General features: G+C 40.0%; 1 protein-coding gene and 1 long non-coding RNA gene across 23 annotated transcripts in view; one reads left to right on the top strand and one right to left on the bottom strand.

Annotated features, from left to right (window-relative positions):
- Positions 1 to 16,868, bottom strand: part of CACNA1C (calcium voltage-gated channel subunit alpha1 C) — a 1,333,094-nt gene that overhangs the window by 1,115,975 nt on the left and 200,251 nt on the right. For all 22 annotated transcript variants that reach the window (XM_033951116.1, XM_033951118.1, XM_033951120.1 and 19 more), the window contains one exon: positions 10,692 to 10,797. In XM_033951116.1, coding sequence (XP_033807007.1) covers positions 10,692 to 10,797 — 106 coding nt within the window. The remainder of the gene's footprint in view (positions 1 to 10,691; positions 10,798 to 16,868) is intronic.
- Positions 1 to 16,868, top strand: part of LOC117363431 — a 54,688-nt gene that overhangs the window by 9,755 nt on the left and 28,065 nt on the right. The window lies entirely within an intron of this gene.

Raw genomic sequence — 16,868 nt, 5'->3', positions numbered from 1 at the left:
AGAATGTGTTGAAAAATAGGTATCACGGGTTAGTTAATAGTGAGCTCTTGATATATTTGATCTATATTCAAATGCTCAGCAAGTCACAATAGTTACCACACAGCTTTTGCAGTTACTACACATTAATTTTTACCACCAAACCCCCTCTTTTACGAATGCATAGCATGGGTTTTAGTGCCGGCAATGGCAGTAAGTGCTCCAACTATGAGTGTCAGAGCAGTTACCGCCCCTAAAACCCACGCTATGCATTCATAAAAGAGGGGGAAAGTGCAGTAATTGCAAAACTTTACCACACTTTAGTAAACAGGTTCCTGAGTTTCTTTCCTTGCCCTGACCCTGCACTCTTTCTAAGTACGGTACTTAATTTTAGGTACCAAGTGGGTTTAGGTTCCTAAATTTAGGTCCTGAGCACTATTCAATTTTCAAAGAGGTAAAATTAGCTGGCTAAAATTTAGGGCTCCTTTTATCATTTATCAAACCCCCTTGGCAAGCCTAAAAACTAACGCCTCGTCAATGGAGGCGTTAGCGACTAGCGCGGCAGGCGGTTGAACATGCGGTATCCCGCCTACTGCACCTTGATAAAAGGAGCCCTTAGCTAACTAAACTCTTTCAATAACTTCAGAGTTATTGCACAGTGAAAAATGAAGCAACAGTCCCGCACTTGTTCTTTCCTGAAATGCTATCACATGATACTCTGACTCTTATTATCTAATGGTTTGATGATGTTAGACTAGGAAGGAACATCTTTGAGTGATATGTTCTGTTTTCATTGTGCAGAACAGAATGTGCAATCAGGAGTTATTTAACCGGGAAACTGAAACAATGCCCCCCCCCCCAAGTCACAAGAGTAGTCATATAAAGGTAATATTAAGTCTTGTATAAAAGTAATATAAGGTCTTATGCTTTCAGGTAATAGCCATCAATGGAAGGTGATTTTTTTTTTTTAATTTGTCTTTATTCATTTTAAAACTTTCAATAGGTGTGATACAATATACAATCAATTTCATTTAACATCACTTAAAACTCTTACAAAATTCCTTCAAAAACAATTACCCTCCCTCCCCTACCATCATTTCTTCATTCAAAGACCTTAAATATCCCATGCTCCCCCTCCCTCCCCCTGGATGTGTACAGTCAGCATAGGAAAAGAAAAAATGTTACCAATCATTACAGTATTTTTCTAATGGTCCACAAACCATCCTAAATTTCTTTAAAATGCCCCTGCTGCATGGCCAAAATACGTTCCATTTTGTAAATGTGACAAAGAATTCCACCAAAAGGTATCATTTAAACGATCACAATTTATCCAATTTTTCGTAATGTGTTGAATGGCAACCCCTGTCATGATGAGTAAGAGTTGATTATTATTAGATGATATTTGATTCTTAACATACCAAACAAAACAGTATCATATGACAATGCCACCGGATTTTCTAATAGAATGGAAGGTGATTTTTTAAAAAGGATCATCCAAAGCTTAAAAGAAAAATGGTACTCTCTCTATAAGAAGCAGTTTTTCAAATGCATAACACATTGTCTCATCGTTAACCTTGTTTCCTATAGTGAATTTCACCTTCTACAACTACTGTCTGTATGTCAGTATTGCCAAATATTTTTAACTGACATCCTATCTGATGTGTACTGACAAATAGCTCTTTTTTATGGCCAAAAGTTTTACTGTTGTCATTTTGTGCACAATTGGATCTAGTCATGCTCCTATTCCCTCCTTTACAGGCCAGGACTTATGTCCTGGCTCCAAAGTACAGCAGCCTCGCAGAGCTCTGAGCCCGAGGCATTGGAGACGCATGATGTTTTTACTGACATGAAATTGTTTTTAAGGTCATGTCACTTTTTTTCACTAGCTTGTCAATAAATCTACTGAGAGTTACCAACTCTGTTGTCTCTGCTACCCTCCCTCCAAATAACTTTTAAACCATTCATATAATTCCAATCAAACCTATGACTGATAGTAGATCATCCTATGAACCCCTCCCACCAATACCACTACTGCCAACAACAGTTCACACTTTTCATGTGCCCTCCATACCTCTGTACCTTTCTTTCTTGCTGGCAACACAAGCCAAGTTGGTTAAAATCTCTAAAGGTTAGAGCACTTGTGCACCTGCTTTTCTTAGAATTTCATGCATGTGTCGGGGCGAAACCAAGACTAAATGAGCCCGTTTCTATTTTCTAGTAAGTACTGTGTTACTAAAAACAAAACACAAAAACAACAACTGCAGTGTGAGAGCCAAGACAATTGCTGGACAAAACAGACTACACACTTGGCAGAGAGGAGGGAGGAGTCCTTCACTCGCACAGCTGTCCTGAGGAGTTCCCCCTTCGATACAGTCATTTTGTCTTCTCAGAGGCATTCTATCCCCACCCTCACCTATTTTCTCCTTCCTTAACTCCCAACTTCCTATCCAGCTCTTCTCCCCAATCTACTCTCTTCCGAATCTATTCTAGCTAGTCCCCGTCCCCATTCCCTACCAGTCATCCTTCATCGTTCTGTCTTTGCTTGCAACCCCTTCACACTGGCTCGACCTCCCGGTTTTTTTTAATCCTCCTATATTTGCTCTGTAGGCTCGTTGGCAGTGCCACCTCTAGAACAGCTGTTCCCTGTTCTTCTGGCACCACATGATTCTCAGCACATTTAAGCTGTTCGCTGCCCGGTCCTTTGCATTCTTTCAGTCTTATGAGATTAGTGAAGGAGTTTGGGCAACCTATGGCTCAAACTGAAAGAGAGCTGAATAGAGCAGATAGAAATCAGATATTCGGCACTGGTCAGTATGCAGGACGAGTTTTATTTTAACCACTGTAGTTGGCATTTTAATTAACCACTGGCCACCAGAGTTAAATATTGGGCCTTTGATTCTTAAATTTGTTTTAAAATTGGAAACAAACTTAGCCCCCCCACCTCCACCCCCTTTCTCTTATCAAGCCGCGCTGCCATGCAGTGCGAGCTAAATGCCGAATTGCGCATTCTAATCCTATGGGTGGCTCAGTATTTAGCTTGCGCTGCTCGGCCGTACAGCTTGATAAAAGGGGTGGGAGGGGGGGAAGGGTTATAAACTTAATTTAAGTTCCTAAATTTAAAAGCTACTTTTTTTTTTTTTTAATCTTTATTGATTTTTAATCTAAAACAGCGTCATACAAATGAACAAACAGTAGGTATTATATACATTACACTAATATCTGTACAGGTAACATATATATCATTCAAGATTTTCAGTTTTCCTACATAACAATAACAAAATATAATATATAGTATAATTGAAGAATAAAGTTACCCAAATGTCATCATCAATATTTATTCTCCTCCCTCCAACCCCCCCCCCCCCCACCTCCCATGGATGTGTAAAAGCTACTTTTTAAAAATATCAAGTCAAGGACCCCTGTTCGGTTAAAAAAAATTAAAGCAGGGACTTTAGATCATTTGTTATTCTACTATCCGTATATATTAGAAATTTGGAAATCAATCTGGAATCAAATTAATTCTTTGTTAGAAAATCTTCAATGAGATGTACTGTAAGCTTTGGTTGAAACCTCATTACACTATCACTCAGTAGATCAGGGGTCTCAAAGTCCCTCCTTGAGGGCCGCAATCCAGTCGGGTTTTCAGGATTTCCCCAATGAATATGCATTGAAAGCAGTGCATGCACACAGATCTCATGCATATTCATTGGGGGAATCCTGAAAACCCGACTGGATTGCGGCCCTCGAGGAGAGACTTTGACACCCCTGCAATAGAGACAGTCGCCAGACTGTATCACATCTCAACCACCTCTAAAAGTCTATAAAGTCTATAAAATACTTTAGAGATGCGCAGCCATTTCAAACAAAATAAGAACTAAGAAGCACCGATGACATTTCCTATGTTGTTCGTATCTCAGCAATTTATGTGTGTGCTAAAAAGCATAAGAAACAATAAAAACTTTTAAAAATGCATAGGGAATGAGACAAACTTTTTCTGTATGTACATTTTAACAATGTACTCTGTATCTTATCCTTTCAAGGCAGAGCATTGTAAGTTAAAAACACCTTTGTATTGGGCTCACTGTGATGTTTCAAGTAATACATGTATCCAGCTGTAATATTTGCACTGATCAAAATGCCAATAAGGGTAAAACATCTGAACCTAGTCTTGTTACCATTCTGAGCAGATAAGCTGCACTGCCCCATGTAATACACAAATAATGTAATGTAATGTAATGTAATTTATTTCTTATATACCGCTACATCCGTTAAGTTCTAAGCGGTTTACAGAAAATATACATTAAAATTATAAATAAGAAAGGTACTTAGAAATCCCCTTACTGTCCCGAAGGCTCACAATCTAACTAAAGTACCTAGAGAGTAATAAAGAAATGAAAAGTGGAGATAGAGGAAAAATAGGAAAATAAACATTCTAACAAGTCTGTATTGAACTAAGTTCTTTGGAAGGTAGAAGAGAGGAGAGAAAAGAATATATGCAGAAGGAGGAACCATTGAACCATGTAAGCTACAGATCTTTTACCTAGCAAGTGGTGAGAATGTAGAACTGTTGAATGTGCTCTAAAGCAGTGTTTTTCAACCTTTTTACACCTATGGACCGGCAGAAATAAAAGAATTATTCTGTGGACCGGCAGAAATAAAAGAATTATTCTGTGGACCGGCATCGGTCCATGGACCAGCGGTTGAAGAACACTGGGCTAAGTCGTGGGCCAGACCCCGTCCATCTCTACCCAATCTCCACCCCAGACCCCGCCCCCATAATAGTACTAATTACACCTTGCACGTCCCGTGCCTCATCTAGAAGCTTTCCCTCTGATTTTGCAAAGTCAGAGAGAAGGCTTCCGGTTCAGGCGCAGGATGCCCGTAGGAGCGACTGTCCGTGGCTTTGTGCACTGAATCAGTTAGGAAGAGGGAGCTGGCTCGAAGATAAAGCTGCATCGATCGCACCGTGGACCAGCGGTTGAAAAACACTATTTTGGGCCTGATGCACGTGCTGGCCCTGTGGACCGGCAGGAAATTTCTGTGGACCGGCACTGGTCCATGCACCGGTGGTTGAAGAACACTGCTCTAAAGAATGTCCTGTGTTTATGCTGGTCATGTGCTGGCATGGGTTAAGCTCAAATATGTCATGTGAAACAAACCATCTTTTGCTGCCCTGCAAAGAAGAGGCCTCAAATGTTCTTAAAAATAATAGTGCTGACGGGGCTTCATTCAACAGCATCCCACTGTATTTGTCACAGGTTTCCTGTTCTATTCAGCTCAAGGTACCAAAAATATTATTTTAGGACCCAATCAAACCAAAATGCATCTCCATGTTTTTTGGAACGAATTATATCACTTAAGCAATCCTTTAGCTCAATGTTTAACTTTTTATCAGTTCTTCTAGCATCCACAGAGCTTTGCAGCATAAGACACACTGGAAAAGTTTGTTGGCCAGATTTAGACCCTCACCATTTTATTTACAGGAGTACATACACAGTACATTTAAGACAATTATGGACAAGACGTATTTGTAAAGCTAGTGGTACAAAGATAAGAGTTAAGGTAAATAGATAACATCAAAGATACACTAGGGAGCTCATAATCAAAAGAAAAACGTCCAAAAAATGGCCTAAGTCGGCATACCCCATTTGTTACAGTGGCTTGTATCATGGTGCCTTTTCACCAGGGCCAAGATATTCAAACAAAACAGAAACATCTCTGTATGGTGTGGGTGTTTTAATTGGATACCATAAGACGGGCAAAAAAATCAAGACTACTTTATGTGTAGAAGAATTCAGTTGGTCCTCTGTTGCAAATATATTGTTTTTCTTCATTTCCCCTGTAACTGGTACTCATTTCACACACCACTCAGTCTTCCCAATGCCTCCCTCTCCTCCCAACTTCCCCCACCCACCCACTTCACCCATTCTTACCCATCCCTCCCCCTCTCTTCCTAGCCTTCTCATTCCCCCCATATTAATTCTGGTGAAGTACTCGGTTAAGAAATGGCATGCTGATTATGCTCTATCATAACCTTCCTCCTCCTCCTCCTCTCTTGATCTTTCAGGTTGCATTAGGTAAGGGGAGATGGGAGGATTCTGCTTCCTACATTTGTTGAATGATCAGCCATAATTTCTAGTAGTGTACCCACTCCAACTTGGATTTATTGTGGTCATTCTATAACTCACATTTACCTATTTCCTGCATTTGGTTCAGTCATTTCCTAAGACTGGGAGTATCCCCCCCCCAACCCAACACTTCAAAATGCTATGTGAATGATTTTTTTTTTTAATCCAACCTATTGAAAGCCAGTGCCTCATTTCCCCTCAAAAGTAGTGCATAAATCCATTCAATCACGGTCACCACAACCTTTTCTGTACTCCTCTGGACCCCATGCCAAGGTAGCAGGAATAAGTGTCCATGCTTATAATTTTTATGTACACATGCAGATTAGCATACTATATAATTGACAGGCCTATATTGGTGCTTTGACCACGCCTCACACAAACTTCACTTACTGGCAAAGATGTCATAATATGTATTTTTACACCAGGCTGAATTTTATAATGTCCTTATAAAATTACTCCTAAACTCTTACATTAAAAGCCATATTAAACACAGATTAGTAATTTGTCATGTCAGTATATTTTTCTATGAGTCTTAAGGTGTTTAAATTGGAGGCCTTGTGATAAGAGTATCCTAACCGGAAACATCATGCATGAATTACAGCTAATAAAATATGACAAACTCTTCAATGACTAATCTATATATATAAAATCGGATGTATGTATGTATGTGCCGCGATCACGCAAAAACAGCTTGACCGATTTGAACGAAACTTGGTATGCAGATCCCTCACTACCCGGGATGATATGTTCTGGGGGTCTCGCGGCCCATCTGCACACATGGGCGGAGCTACAAACAGATAATCGGATTTCACCCATTCATGTCAATGGAAAAAATGTAAAGAGCTGCCAACGCAAAAACGGCTTGCCCGATTTGAACGAAACTTGGTATGCCGATCCCTCACTACCTGGGGTGATATGTTCTGGGGGTCTCACGGCCCACCTGCACATGTGGGCGGAGCTACAAACATAAAATCAGATTTCACCCATTCATGTCAATGGAAAAAATGTAAAACAGCTGCCAACGCAAAAACGGCTTGCCCGATTTGAACGAAACTTGGTATGCAGATCCCTCACTACCTGGGGTGATATGTTCTGGGGGTATCGTGGCCAACCTGCACACCTGGGCGGAGCTACAAACAGAAAATCAGATTTCACCCATTCATGTCAATGGAAAAAATGTAAAAACTGCCTCCGCAAAACCGGCTTGCCCGGTTTGAACGAAACTTGGTATGCGGATCCCTCACTACCCGGGATGATATGTTCTGGGGGTCTCGTGGCCCAACTGCACACGTGGGCGGAGCTACAAACAGAACTTCAGATTTCACCCATTCAAGTCAATGGGAAAAATGTAAAAAGCTGTGGGATCGATTTGAACTAAACTTGGTATGCTGATCCCTCACTACCTGGGGTGATATGTTCTGGGGGTCTCGCGGCCCACCTGCACACATGGGCGGAGCTACAAACAGAAAATCAGATTTCACCCATTCATGTCAATGGAAAAAAATGTAAAAAACTGCCATTCTCACAGTAATTCCAACTACCTGGGGTGATATGTTCTGGGGGTCTCGCGGCCCACCTGCACACGTGGGTGGAGCTACAAACAGAACATCAAATTTCACCCATTCATGTCAATGGAAAAAATGTAAAAAGCTGCCATTCTCACTGTGACCAATTTGGACGAAACTTGGTATGCAGATCCCTCACTACCTGGGTTGTTATGTTCTGGGGGTCTCGCGGCCCACCTGCACACGTGGGCGGAGCTACAAACAGAAAATCAGATTTCACCCATTCATGTCAATGGAAAAAATGTAAAAAGCTGCCATTCTCACAGTAATTCAAAAACGGCTTGACCGATTTGAACGAAACTTGGTATGCAGATCCCTCACTACCTGGGGTGATATGTTCTGGGGGTCTCGCGGCCCACCAGAACACATGGGCGGAGCTACAAACAGAAAATCACATTTCACCCATTCATGTCAATGGAAAAAATGTAAAAAGATGCCATTCTCACACATTAATTCAAAAACGGCTTGACCGATTTGAACGAAACTTGGTATGCAGATCCCTCACTACCTGGGGTGATATGTTCTGGGGGTCTTCCGGCCCACCTGCACACGTTGGCCGAGCTACAAGCAGAAAATCGGATTTCACCCATTCATGTCAATGGAAAAAATGTAATAAGCTGAGGGACCGATTTGAACGAAACTTGGTATGCAGATCCCTCACTACCTGGGGTGATATGTTCTGGGGGTCTCGCGGCCCACCTGCACACGTGGGAAGGGTGGGTTCACCCAATAATGTACATGTTCTTGCTCCTGGAGGTGAAACTAAAAATGTTGTTTATAATCAAGTTTTGTGTTAGTTGTATTGTATTCATTTTGTCAAATATTTCACATTATAATTTGAATATTGTACTTTTTATAAAGTAAAAAAATATTTTCATTCACCACTATAAAGTATCTTTATTTGAATCCATTTACAGTGTTATTGCTATAATTAAATACCCGTGCAACGCCGGGCCATCAGCTAGTGAAATCATAAGAGTGCCAACTGTGGCAGTGTTTTCCAAACTACTGCAGAAATTAAATTCAGTAAATAAAAAAATGGATATGATACAATCTTATTGTACTAACTTGTATCTAGCTATATACTAGACCTCATTTAAACACATGTGCAATAATATTCATTTTTATGTTTCCTTCTGTCCTTACATTCAGTGAATGCTTGTCAACTTGTTGTTCCTTCTTATAGACAAGAATGCTTGGGACTACATTAGAAGCAGGTCTTGTTAGGTATTGAACCAACTGAAAGAAATAAACTTCTGCTGGACATCAGGAAATTGGACAATTTGAGGCTGTATAAAACTTTATTGCATTTATATTTATTGCATATGGCATTTAACCAGTCTTAAAGCATTCCTTATTTGTTAACTACATTGTTGGATTGCTTATGCTTGTATGCATATGTATTTTTGTTGTTTGTTTTTATGTATGGTTGTTATATGCCTTGGGTAAAGGTGGCTATAAATTTTTAATAATAATAGATAATATGTTTCTTGACTAGATTTGGGGGGTTGTGTTAACTAAGTAGTGGACTGAGACTGGAATTTTGTCTACGGGAACTGCTCTGAACCTACTCATCCTTATCAAGTAATGATTTTGGTCTCCAATTCATACCAAAGAAATGATTTTGGCTACTACCAGCCTGAGACAGACTTAAACTTGTGGCCCCCAGTGTAGAAAATATTCAGCTGAGTGCATATTTTTATACAACAAAAAATATTTGGGACCATTTCATCAGATCTTTTCTCTTATAATAAACTGCATAGGTATGCAAGACACAAACATATATTCAGTTTATCTATATCCAAGGCAATTCTAAAGTTATTCACAAGAAGACCAAAGTACTGAGTGTTCACCATAAAATGCCAGTGTTCTGATTGCAAAGGTAATTTAGGGTGTTCAAGCACTACTCATTTCGGAAGGCATTTTTGACAAATTTGAAACAAACTTGATCAAGCTGATCAGCATAAGCCACACACTAACTTGTAAGCTAGAGGGTAGGGGGGAGGCAGTTAGCACTCCTATACAATAGAAAAAGATACGATTGTGTTCTTAGCAGAGCCCCGAGATGTCCTTCAACAAATTTGCTTCACCTAAAGCAGTGGTCTCAAACTCATGGCCCAGGGGCCACATGCGGCCCCCCAGGTACTATTTTGAGGCCCTTGGTATGTTTATCGTAATCACAAAAGTAAAATAAAAGTTTCTTGATCATATGTCTCTTTAGCTATAAATGACAATATTATTATTAAGACTTAGCCAAAAGGAAAGATTTATAAACTATAAAGAGTTTTACCTCATGCAAAATTGTTATTTCTTTAATAAGACATTAACTATTTTTTTTTTTTTTTTTGCGGCCCTCCATGTACCTACAAATTCAAAATGTGGCCCTACAAAGGATTTGAGTTTGAGACCACTGACCTAAAGCTACTCTGAGGCAGAGTTGTTTACACTGAGAAGCTTACCGCAGTTCTATAAATATTAAATCAACATTTGTTATGAATTTACCCTATGCCAATAGTAACCAAGCTTCTACCCCCTCCCCTGCCCCCCATGGACAACTTAATCACAAAACTCTGGTGCTTACCCCATTCAAAAATAAAACCTCTGAATTATGCATGACAGAATGACTGCATTGTGTTATCACACACAAAGCCTGCATCAGTTCAAACATATCATTTAATAAAACATAAACAACACACAATTAACAGATGTCAGTACATCAAGGAAGGGAATAAACACCGGCACTTAAGGTTACAGAAAATACTTCACCTAGTAAACATAAATCCAGCATTTGTGGAGTTGTGGCTCACAGACATTCCTAAAAACATAACAGCATTTTGTTCTTTCCTTTAAAAATACATCTAAAAGCTAGTGCAAAGAGACAGCAAAACAGCCTTCAAAATGGAGAACGCCTACTAATTATGATGTGTATGGCACTGAATGCTTTTCACCACTTCCATGTTTCCACAAATAATTGTCGCTCTGAAAACCAGGCCTGGAAGCAAATAGACCAGCATGCACTTACCAGATTGGAGTTGGTGGCATTGGAATCGTCTTCTGGGAAAGGGATATAGATAGCTAAGGCCACACAATTGGCAAAAATAGTCAGTAAAATAATTATTTCAAATGGTCTGAAGAATGGAGTTAAGGAAATTCTCCTGCAAAAATTAAATGTACAAACAAATGAACACACACTCACACATTCACAAATATGAAACACAGAAAAAAAAAAGGTTAAGCTGTCTACTAATTCTCTTTAAACAAAACATTCCAGGCTCTTTATATTTTAAAATGAAACATCTGCCTTTTTAAAGTGCTCTCAGCAGGTCTGAGCCAAATTTCTCCCTAATATGTTAAAGGCAGTGTGGGCCAGTCGCGTGCCAGAGTAAACAACGATTTGTCTAAACTATTTTTGCCTTTTATTTATTTATATTGGGGTTTGCTTTGTTTTTTGCTTCGCTCCCTTTCCCTTTTAGCTGTACTATTTTAATTCCTATATTCTCCCAGGTATACGGGTTGCTTTCTCAACCTACAATTACCAGATTCGCATCTTTCAGCTATGATGAGACAGCGTCACTAACCCCTTCTCTCCATATTACAATGATAAAGACAGTAGCAACAGAAGGAAGTGAAATAGAGGTTGTAATGACTCTAAAGATTTTGTGCAATTTGTGTAGTTGGGGTCCATTCAGAGAACTATATTCTCTGGGGGATAAACCTTATTGAATATGATTCGCTTAGGGTGTCAGATAATTATGTCCTAATATTTATAATATACATGTTAATTTTGTGATGAGTATCTTAACTTTAATGATTCAGTTAGTTACTAGGGAAAGTTATATTACTTCATTCTTCATTAATATTTCCAGTAATTGCTTGAGAGCTTACCCCATATTAGGATAGAGTATTCGCATGATTAAAGTAGCAAGCTAGGGACCAGAGAACCTGATTTCAAATCCTACAGTGGCTCTTTGTGGCCTCTACTACACTGGGAAGACCGGGGTGGTGCTGGGAATTTCATCCCACTTACATATTGCCATAGAAACCACCACACTTGTGGGGTCAGCGTTTTGCCAACTGATATTGGACGGATATGGTAATTTCCCTGCTAGACTTTATATTGTTGCATACTGGGAATTTTAAGTGGAAAAGATTTCTGGTGGAATATCTGTTGGAGGCATCCTGGCATAGTGTAGCTAACTCTGTTAGGTAGTTGGAAGCATTTTCTGTCAGGACCTTAAAGGCAGTGATGCCTAATTTAAACTTGATCCTTGTGGTTATGGGCAGCCAATGTAATTTCATATAGTAGGGCTATAGTTGTTCCAATTTCCAAAGTCAGTATATGAGTCTTACTGCTGCATTTTGAACTAATTGTGGACGCAATAGCAATGTTTTAGAGCAAAGAACTATTGTTATATTACAGTAGTCTAGTAAAGATAGGATTAGGGATTGCACTAAAATTCAGAAAGACTGTGGTTCAAAGTATTTTCTGATGGATCTTAGCTTTGTTATCTCAAGGAAAGATTGTTTTATTTTTTATGATTATACATGGCTCTTCATGGATAGATGGTTATCAATTTCTACTCCTAAGATTTGGGAAAAGCTTTAAATATGAAAGAACAGCGGTGGATCTACAACTTAAAATATCCCACTGGGGCATTCCCTCTGCCACATCACTGATGATGTCATCAGTAACACGGTGCACAGAAGGCCCCGGTGGGAGAAGGCCATGAAGCAGCCTGTTTAGAGTGCTGCCAATGCTGCTGTTTGGAGGGAGATATGTAGATCTCGCGGTCAGGGAGGGAGAGATGGAAGGATGGGAGGGTCAGCAAGGGTTTGGCTGCACAGTGTGGGCGGAGGCTGCTCAAGGGTTCTGCTACACAGAAGGCAGGGATAGAAGCTGAGCAAAGGGTTCTGCTACATGAGGAATGAGAGAGGAGGGTGAGAAAGATGCTGTATGGAAGGGAGGAATAGAAGCTGTGCAAGGGTTCTGCTGCATGAGGGATGGGAGGGATAGAAAGATGCTGTGCACAGTGGAAAGGTTCTGCTGCACAAGGGGATGGGAGGAAGGGAGGGATAGAAAAATGCTGCAGAGGAAAGGCACAAAGGGGATGGGTGAGAGGAGGAATGATGCTGCACATGTGAGGGAGAGAAAGGAAAGAGGAAGAATTAGGGTGAAGGAGAGAAAGGGAAAGATGATCATGTACATGAAAAAAAAAATAAGACCTATTCCAAAAATAAGCCTTAGTGCATTTTTTGGGCCCAAAATTAATATAAGACAATGTCATATTTTTGGGGAAACACGGTAGAACACTTGGATTAATGAATGATTTTTCAGTTTGATAATTGAAATTCCAAGTATAAGAGTTTATAAAATCTGAAGTATTGAGTGGTGTGCAGTAATACTAGCATGAGCATGCAGCCATTGAAAAACAAATTACAACAACAGATTAAATGCAACTGCAAGGGAGGCAACGCAGTTATCATGGGTGACTTCAATTATCCGGGGATAGACTGGAACCTAGGCACTTCTGGCTGCAGTAGGGTGACCAAGTTCCCGGATGCTGTAGGCGATTGCTTCCTGGAACAACTTGTCACGGAAAATATGAGAGAAAATGCAATTCTGGACTTAATTCTAAATGGACTACGGGGACTGGCGCAAGGTGTAGAAGTAGAAGGGACGCTGGGAAGCAGCGATCACAATATGATCCACGTCAACCTGGAGAAAGGGCCAAAAGATCGATCCAGAACGAAGGCCACGGCACTGAACATCCAAAAAGGGAATTATGAAGGGATGAGACTCATGGTGGGGAAGAAGATTAAGAAAAGGATAAGCATGACTATTAGGTGGGAGGGTGGGGGAAAATATAATTGTACTTTAATGTCTGAAAAGTTTATCGTGTTTTTCTTGTAATATTATATGTATATGAATTACTTGTTGCACAATTGTAGTTTGAAAATTCAATAAAGATATTTAAAAAAAAAAGTATTAGAGGATAAGCACTGTAAAAACACTAAAGCAAGCATGGTCCCTTTTTAAGGACACAGCCACCGAAGTGCAAAATCTATATCTACCGCATATCAACAAGGGATCCAAGAGGATAAAAAACAAGGAACTGGTGTGGCTCACTGTAGCGGTAAAGGAAGCGATCAGAGACAAGAAGACTTCGTTTAAGGAATGGAAAAGGTCAAAAACGGACAAAAACTGGAAAAAGCACAAACAACATCAAAGCAGGTGTCATAAGGCAGTAAGAGGGGCCAAAAGAGATTACGAGGGAAAAATAGTCAAGGAGGCACATAACTTCAAGCCGTTCTTTCGATATATTAAGGGGAAACAACCCGCGAAGGAAGCAGTGGGGCCGTTGGATGACCATGGAATAAAGGGAGTGCTAAAGGAGGACAAAACCATTGACGTCAAACTGAACACTTTTTTTGCATCTGTATTTAACAAAGAGGATATACACAACACAACATACCGGAAGCCGATAGGTATACGCAAAAAACAAAGACGGGAAACTGGCAAGGGTGATGGTCAGTCTAGAAGAGGTATGCAGGCAGATTGATAGGCTTAAAAAGGATAAATCCCCGGGACCGGATGGCATCCATCCGAGGGTAATCAAGGAACTGAAAGGGGCTCTAGCTGAACTGTCGATCAAATCAGGAAGGATTTTGGAAGATTGGAAAGTGGTGAATGTTATGCTGATCTTCCTATAATAAAATCTACTTTGCAGTCCTTATGGTTAAACTCCAAGATTCAAGTGGGCGGTGCTGGGATCGCCTGGAAAAATTGGATGCAGGTAGGCATTCGGACATTGGATGATGTTATATGTAATGAGAAATTGCTGGAATTTTCACGGCTGCAACAATCATTTGGCATTCTGAAATCTCAACAGTATAGGTGGTTGCAGTTCAAGCAGGCCATTCGGAGTGGGTTCCCTGAATGGAAAAATTTTAAAAATTATTATAGCCTGCAGATCCTTTGCTACCAGATAGATTTAGTAGGACATCAGGCTGCCCAGTGGTATTTCTGAATTTTTTTTCTGAATTTCTGAATAAAAAACCTAAAAATAGTCTCAGAGATATTTGGAGCATCGAGATTAAACAGTATATTTCTGTATCTCGTTGGCCATGAATTTGGACTTGAATGTTGAAATGTACAGCATCAGCATCTATGAGGCAAATATGGTTATTTTTATTACATAGGATTTTTTGGACCCCAGTTCGTTTGCAAAAATTAGATAGTTCCAAATCTAATAGATGCTGGCACTGTCATGCTGATATAGGGACTTTAGATCATCTGTTATTTTTTTGTCCACTGATATTTAGTTTCTGGAAGTCAATTTGGGGACAAATAAATATTGTTTTAGAATCGGATATTCCCTTGACATATGAAGCCATAATTTGTGGTACTATGTTACACATTAAAAATCTGTCTTTTCCTAGTTTTGACTGGAATAGCTGTTCAATTGATCATGAAAAATTGGAAAAGCCATGATAGATTAAACTACACATTTTGGTGGACAAATGTATGTAATACATACAATATGAGAGAATGAATGCAGAATGTTTGGGGTCCAGTGTTTCATTTAACAAAGTATGGAGTCCATTGGCTTTATTTGCTGCTTCACATTAATGGTTTATGTACTTTTCTTCTAAGTTTTTCCTTACACATCCGGGGTGGAGGGGAGGCTGGGGGAGGGAGAGGTAATTGAAAAATTGATATTAATTCTTCGTATCAATGTAATAAATAAAGTTGTCTTGTATTCTTAATAATTGATAGATGGGTGGGTGGATAAAGTTATGGTTCTATATACTAATTGTATAAAATGGTGTAATCTCTGTAATATTTTTCTGTATTCAATCAAATGTACTACAGTGCTGTAGTTTATAAAATAAAAAAGTAAAAAACCCTGGCATAAATAGGGAGCACCTCTTTTGATGCCTATCAGCACCTAAGTCCAATTTAGGCACCGCAAGGTTAAATTCTATTAATGGCGTCTAACTATAGATTGACAGCCGCTATGCGTTGCGTATCTAAATGCCTAATTTTTAGGTGTCGCTTATGGCATCAGGGCCTAAGGGCTCCCATGTTATGGACATGCTAACCAGTCAATGCAATGGTAATTCAGTGTGCTAGCTGATTAGTATGTCCACATCCCTTCCATGTCCCTGTCTGAAAAATTAAATAGTCCATGCTTAGAGAGCATAAAAGCCGAAACTAACATCAGGCTATTTTTTTGCTGTGTTAGATGCATGATACTGCCTAACGCAGCTAATAGAAGGGCCTCTTAGTGTCTGATAAATTGATTTAACATAAATTAATATGAGTTTTTAATTAGTGCAAATTAAACATTTTATTAAAACAAATTACCCCCTCCCCCCTTTTATGATGCTGCGTTAGGGTTTTTTTTATTGCTGGCCACAGTGGTAAAAACTCCGACGCTCATAGGAGTTAAGAACATAAGCAGTGCTTCCGCTGGGTCAGACCAGAAGTCCATCACGCCCAGCAGTCCGCTCACACGGCAGCCCATCAGGTCCAGGACCTGTATAGTAATCCTCTATCTATACCAGTGGTTCCCAAACCTGTCCTGGGGGACCCCCAGCCAGTCAGGTTTTCAAGATACCCCTAATGAATATGCATGAGAGAGATTTGCATACCTGTCACTCCCATTATATGCAAATCTCTCTCATGCATATTCATTAGGGATATCTTGAAAACCTGACTGGCTGGGGGTCCCCCAGGACAGGTTTGGGAACCACTGATCTATACCCTTCTATCCCCTTTTCCTCCAGGAAATTATCTAATCCATTCTTGAACCCCAATACCGTACCCTGTCCTATCACACCCTCTGGAAGCGCATTCCAGGTGTCCACCACAAGTTGGGTAAAGAAGAACTTCCTAGCATTGGTTCTGAATCTGTCCCCTCTTAATTTTTCCGAATGCCCTCTTGTTCTTGTAGTTTTCGAAAGTTTGAAGAATCTGTCTCTCTCCACTTTATCTATGCCCTTCATGATCTTGTAAGTCTCTATCATGTCCCCTCTAAGTCTCCGCTTTTCCAGGGAAAAGAGCCCCAGTTTCTCTAATCTTTCAGCATATGAAAGGTTTTCCATACCTTTTATCAATTGTGTCGCTCTTTTCTGGACCCTCTCGAGTATCGCCATATCCTTCTTAAGGTATGGCGACCAATACTGGATGCAGTAC

Source organism: Geotrypetes seraphini, chromosome 7, assembly GCF_902459505.1.
Source record: "Geotrypetes seraphini chromosome 7, aGeoSer1.1, whole genome shotgun sequence".
NCBI classification, from domain to species: domain Eukaryota; kingdom Metazoa; phylum Chordata; class Amphibia; order Gymnophiona; family Dermophiidae; genus Geotrypetes; species Geotrypetes seraphini.
The sequence above is the reverse complement of the archived record's forward strand: the minus strand, read 5'-3'. Positions and strand labels throughout refer to the sequence as shown.